Source organism: Salvelinus fontinalis, chromosome 29, assembly GCF_029448725.1.
Source record: "Salvelinus fontinalis isolate EN_2023a chromosome 29, ASM2944872v1, whole genome shotgun sequence".
NCBI classification, from domain to species: domain Eukaryota; kingdom Metazoa; phylum Chordata; class Actinopteri; order Salmoniformes; family Salmonidae; genus Salvelinus; species Salvelinus fontinalis.
The window spans coordinates 13373608-13379674 of NC_074693.1; the positions used below are offsets into that span (position 1 = coordinate 13373608).

At 48.2% G+C, this 6067-nt stretch overlaps 1 protein-coding gene across 3 annotated transcripts in view; it reads right to left on the reverse strand.

Annotated features, from left to right (window-relative positions):
• The window catches only part of LOC129827455 (annexin A6-like), a 42492-nt gene extending 37243 nt beyond the window's left edge, over positions 1-5249 (reverse strand). The window contains exons 1-2 of one of the 3 annotated variants that reach the window (XM_055888329.1): positions 4941-5249; positions 3227-3271 (exon numbers count right to left, since the gene is read on the reverse strand). In XM_055888329.1, coding sequence (XP_055744304.1) covers positions 3227-3235 — 9 coding nt within the window. In that variant the 5' untranslated portion in view covers positions 3236-3271; positions 4941-5249. The remainder of the gene's footprint in view (positions 1-3226; positions 3272-4940) is intronic. The other 2 variants (XM_055888328.1, XM_055888330.1) reach the window with 2 other exon arrangements.
• Between the last annotated feature and the right edge of the window lie 818 nt (positions 5250-6067).

Here is a 6067-nt window from a genome sequence, read left to right on the forward strand (position 1 = left end):
ACAGGGGGAAGGAAGGGGCTGTGTGGGTGTACAGTGGGCAGGAAGGGGCTGTGTGGGTGTACAGGGAGCAGGAAGGGGCTGTGTGGGTGTACAGGGAGCAGGAAGGGGCTGTGTGGGTGTACAGGGGGCAGGAAGGACTGTGTGGGTGAACAGGGGGCAGGAAGGGGCTGTGTGGGTGTACAGGGGGCAGGAAGGGGCTGTGTGGGTGTACAGGGAGCATGAAGGAGCTGTGTGGGTGTACAGGGAGCAGGAAGGGACTGTGTGGGTGTACAGGGGGCAGGAAGGGGCTGTGTGGGTGAACAGGGGGCAGGAAGGGGCTGTGTGGGTGTACAGGGGGCAGTAAGGGGCTGTGTGGGTGTACAGGGAGCAGGAAGGGGCTGTGTGGGTGTACAGGGGGCAGGAAGGGGCTGTGTGGGTGTACAGGGGGCAGGAAGGGGCTGTGTGGGAGTACAGGGGGCAGGAAGGGGCTGTGTGGGTGTACAGGGGGCAGGAAGGGGCTGTGTGGGTGTACAGGGAGCATGAAGGAGCTGTGTGGGTGTACAGGGAGCAGGAAGGGACTGTGTGGGTGTACAGGGGGCAGGAAGGGGCTGTGTGGGTGTACAGGGGGAAGGAAGGGGCTGTGTGGTTGTACATGGGGCAGGAAGGGGCTGTGTGGGTGTACAGGGGGCAGGAAGGGGCTGTGTGGGTGTACATGGGACAGGAAGGGGCTGTGTGGGTGTACATGGGACAGGAAGGGGCTGTGTGGGTGTACAGGGGGCAGAAAGGGGCTGTGTGGGTGTACAGGGGGCAGAAAGGGGCTGTGTGGGTGTACAGGGGGCAGGAAGGGGCTGTGTGGGTGTATAGGGAGCAGGGAGGGGCTGTGTGGGTGAACAGGGGGCAGGAAGGGGCTGTGTGGGTGTATAGGGAGCAGGGAGGGGCTGTGTGGGTGTACAGGGGGCAGGGAGGACTGTGTGGGTGTACAGGGAGCAGGAAGGGACTGTGTGGGTGTACAGGGAGCAGGAAGGGACTGTGTGGGTGTACAGGGAGCAGAAAGGACTGTGGCTGCAGTCTCTGTGGCCAAGCCTGCCCTGAGCAGAGGGCTAACAGGCAGACAGACAGCTGACACCAGTCTGCCCCCCTGCCTACAGCTGCCCCCTCCAGAACAGCAGTGTGTGTGCAGGGAGGAACGGGGAGTCAGGTTACACACACAGAGACCTGCTCATTCTGCAGGGGTCTGACACGGCTTCAGAGAAGCTGACTTCAAATCAATACAGTAACAATGAAACACAATACAGCCGCCAGGACTGCAATTCAATCAAATATGCAGTGCGGAAAATACCCGTGTTCATATCACGTGAAAATACACGTTGAAGATCACGTGATAAACAAGAACCAAATAAATAGCTCAGAGACTATAGATCTGTCTTGAAGAATCCCCAGCCTATATCTGATATGTATTTCTTATCCTGTATCTGAGAAACATATCCATTCAGCTGCTGTTTCTGTGGAGATTCTTTCTGCTGCATTGAGGCACACAGCCAATGTCTCCTACCCTGAAATCCAGCCAGCCAGACAGCCAAGGAGGCCACTGCCCATGCTCAGATGTGCCCCTACTACAGCTCTACCATAGAGACCATCATTCCCCAGGACAGCTGGGAGGTCCCACCCACATAGCAACAGGACCAAACCAACGGGCCTATAGCAACGGTCCTTTCAGCAAACAGACTGTTCAAGCAGCAAATAAGCGTAGTAGAACATAGATAATAATCACAGTATGTTCAGATGATACAAGTGAATTACTAGAGCTATTTGTTTTGATGCTAAAACTAAACTACAGCAGTGCTTGGCTGCTCGCAACTTCCATCCAGACACTGCACTATCCTTGGCACCAGTCTGTCTGTGCTATGGCTAACTTGTCGTTTGTTTTGCTACTCTGGTGTAGCTAATAACATGCTCCAACCAACAGATCCAGCCGAACCGCAAAGGACATGGTCTAGCAGGGCCATCCTTGGACATGGTTTTGATACTAGATGGTCTAGCAGGGCCATCCTTGGACATGGTTTTGATACTAGATAGTCTAGCAGAGCCATCCTTGGACATGGTTTTGATACTAGATGGTCTAGCAGGGCCATCCTTGGACATGGTTTTGATACTAGATAGTCTAGCAGAGCCATCCTTGGACATGGTTTTGATACTAGATGGTCTAGCAGGGCCATCCTTGGACATGGTTTTGATACTAGATAGTCTAGCAGAGCCATCCTTGGACATGGTTTTGATACTAGATGGTCTAGCAGAGCCATCCTTGGACATGGTTTTGATACTAGATGGTCTAGCAGGGCCATCCTTGGACATGGTTTTGCTAATAGATGGTCTAGCAGAGCCATCCTTGGACATGGTTTTGATACTAGATGGTCTAGCAGAGCCATCCTTGGACATGGTTTTGCTACTAGATGGTCTAGCAGAGCCATCCTTGGACATGGTTTTGATACTAGATGGTCTAGCAGAGCCATCCTTGGACATGGTTTTGCTACTAGATGGTCTAGCAGAGCCATCCTTGGACATGGTTTTGCTACTAGATGGTCTAGCAGAGCCATCCTTGGACATGGTTTTGATACTAGATGGTCTAGCAGGGCCATCCTTGGACATGGTTTTGATACTAGATGGTCTAGCAGAGCCATCCTTGGACATGGTTTTGATACTAGATAGTCTAGCAGGGCCATCCTTGGACATGGTTTTGATATTAAATAGTCTAGCAGGGCCATCCTTGGACATGGTTTTTGATACTAGATAGTCTAGCAGGGCCATCCTTGGACATGGTTTTGATATTAAATAGTCTAGCAGGGCCATCCTTGGACATGGTTTTGATACTAGATAGTCTAGCAGGGCCATCCTTGCAAATCTCCTCTTGTTGACTGGACTTTCAGAGCTTACGTGAGCGGAACCTGGGGGTCCGAGACTAGGTATTAGATAGAGAAGCGGGCCTGCCGTATGCCTTCTGGAGCTCTCTCTGTGTGTCTGTCAATGGCATGTCCAGGTTGCCAGAGGGAAGTGACACCTTATACTAGCCTGCTGCCATTACAATAAACAGACGCCCCAAGGCCGATGACTGCTCATCTGACCCCTCCTCTGTCCTTACCTCATTATCATACAGTCATTATGGAATAAGATATGTTTATCCTTATAGCTTTACTGTAGCTACACATAGCACTGAGAGAATGGCAGACACAGGATTACCATATTGACTTACCATTCCCATATTTGGTCTTTTAAGGATATGCAGGAAACAATCGACCTGCAAGACAAGATATGTACGAAACATTGTGACATGCTGTTTAAGATGGTATCAATATCAACCAATCAAATGTATTTATAGAGCACTTTTTACAACTCACAGTTGTCACAAAGTGCTTTTTACAGAAACCAAAGGGGTTGGCCAGTCCTCTTCTGGCTGTGCCATCTTATCGATCCTAACTGTCAACGTTTACATTTACATTTACATTTAAGTCATTTAGCAGACGCTCTTATCCAGAGCGACTTACAAATTGGTGCATTCACCTTATGACATCCAGAGGAACAACCACTTTACAATAGTGCATCTAAATCTTTTAAGGGGGGGGGGGGGGTTAGAAGGATTACTTTATCCTATCCTAGGTATTCCTTAAATAGGTGGGGATACATGATATGATTGTGATCAACGTGTATGGCCGGATGAACAAAGAGATGCTATTGGACCATAGGCTAATGAAAATATACTTGATATGTCATTGATTGGTGGCGGTCAGGGTTCTGCTCTTTCAACACAACAACGACACCCACAGAACCAGCACTAGAGAAGACTGCATTGGAAGATCAAAATACTGTTTCATAATATAAGTCACTAGTAGGCTTGCTATAGGATTATGCAGGGAGAAGAGACGAAGGGGACCACCCACATGCTGACGCGTTCCCCGGTAAATGTAGGGTGGTTGGCTTATGGCCTAGTGGTTAAAGCATAGCCACGTTTTCCACAGGAAAAATGTTGGCTGCTTCCTCTCCTGCAGTTCAGTAAGGCTACAGTGATCCCTTTCAGAGTGGTAGCTAGCTTTAGCATCTGGTGAGGTGGAGAAAGGGACATAGAACATCTAATAATGAAACATCGACTTTTACAAAGGTTACGTTAAACTTGTTCTGACGCTCTTGTTGAACTGTTTTGTAGCATCTCAACGTTGAACCAAAGCACACATGGTCTATGATGATGGATTGTACAGTAGATGGAAAAACAGTGTAGCTTAAGAAATTGTGTATAAGTAAAAGGAATGCTGTTGGACTTCCAAATGAGAGTCATTCAGATTCTCCTAAAGAATATATACTGCAGGAGAAGCACTCAGTGAGGACAAGCTGCCCTCTGGCATAGCACGCAGTTGTGCAGTCAATTGTATGATTTCTGAGAGTTTCTCCATTAGTGAGGATATGAGATAAAGAATGTAAGAAAAGTATCTTAGTTTGTTTAAGATAAGCCCACAGCAGTGTTCAGTCTCCTAAAATAGTCTAATCCACAATCCCTATAGCCACAGACTGTCCACGACCACACCCCATCTCCCAGTCTCCCACCCAAAAACAAATTATACAACTTTATATTCATAAAGCGTAACTTAGAATTTGACTATTTACACAATGGACATTAATGATAAACATGACTCATGTCTATGTTCAATCCATTGCTTTACATTGACAACATTTCTCCACTCTTTTCTCTATGTTGTTCTTTACACTTCTTGGTTTGTAAAATGGGACTGTCTGTTTATTAGTCTCATATCACAAACTTGCTATTATACGCTTGGGCTAGGCTAATAATAGCCCAAACAAACCGTTATAGCTCCGTTATTGTCTTTACGTGACTTGCGACAACATTATCTTAGCCTATATTGGTTGAGCATTTGACACTATAAGGAAACTCGTTACAATGCAAAATGCAAACTCACCTCTTTTACAGAACTAATTTGATCCAAATCAACCCGCGCCGCAGTGCTGACCTGCTCTCTCCTGCGTTTTGCCCGGTGTTGAAACAGCCAGCTGTCTTATTCCGTGTCCTCGAGCTGACGTAATAACTGCGGCGCTCACCGGCAGTGCGTCAAAAAGAGTTTCCCTTTCAAACAGCGAGCCCTTCCACACTGAATAAAAATGGTTTTACGGTAAATGAACAAAGATGTAAACAACTAATTTACTTGTGCTGTTTGGTCTTTCTGGACGCTCCATATACCCACTAAGCATGGACCTTCTTTTAGGACTTATTTTTGGTCCTGTCAGGTCAAAGAGGGATGCAATTGCAGCCAGCAATTCAGGGTGTTCCTGCATGTTTTATTTATTTATTTATTTATTTAACCTTTATTTAACCAGGTAGGCAAATTGAGAACACGTTCTCATTTACAATTGCGACCTGGCAAATGTGGGAATTCTGGCATCTGCTGGAAACCCTCTTTATACTTCTATTGGTCCATTTTTAATCTAGGACAGGAGGGAGGTGGGGCCGGTCCAGTACAGTAGGTGGCTTTAATGCACAATAACGTTGGATGCCAGCCGCCGATAAACCTCACAGAAGAAGGGGCGGAGGTGACAATGGTAGCTAGCAAGCCGTACACCGGTAGACAGTGTCCTTCGTCCCAGCCTGTCGGCCACTGTTTCCCTGCAGTTCTGTTAATGACTACGAGGTCAGGTGTTCGGCAGGCAGGAGTGAAGGACACTGTCTACCGGACACTGCCAGCTGGTCCGGTACACAGCAGGCGGAATCAACACTGTGTACTAGCTAGCTAACTAGCAGGCGACTGGTAGACAGTGTCCTTCGTCCCCGCCTGTTGGGCACTGTTTTCCAGCAGTTCTGTTAACGCAGGTGTTCGGCAGGTAGGAGCGAAGGACACTGTCTACCGGTGTCACTCCCGCTAGCTAGCAAGGAGGACTCTGGGAAGCGGGGGCGTGAGAAAACTCAGATAATAATTTTATTTCCCTTTTGACCCACATTCAAACGTGTCATGTCGTGCTCGGGTTGGGGGGGGGGGGGGGGGGGGGGGGGGCATTCATCCAGGGACCAATGGGATGCTCGAACACCTTGAAT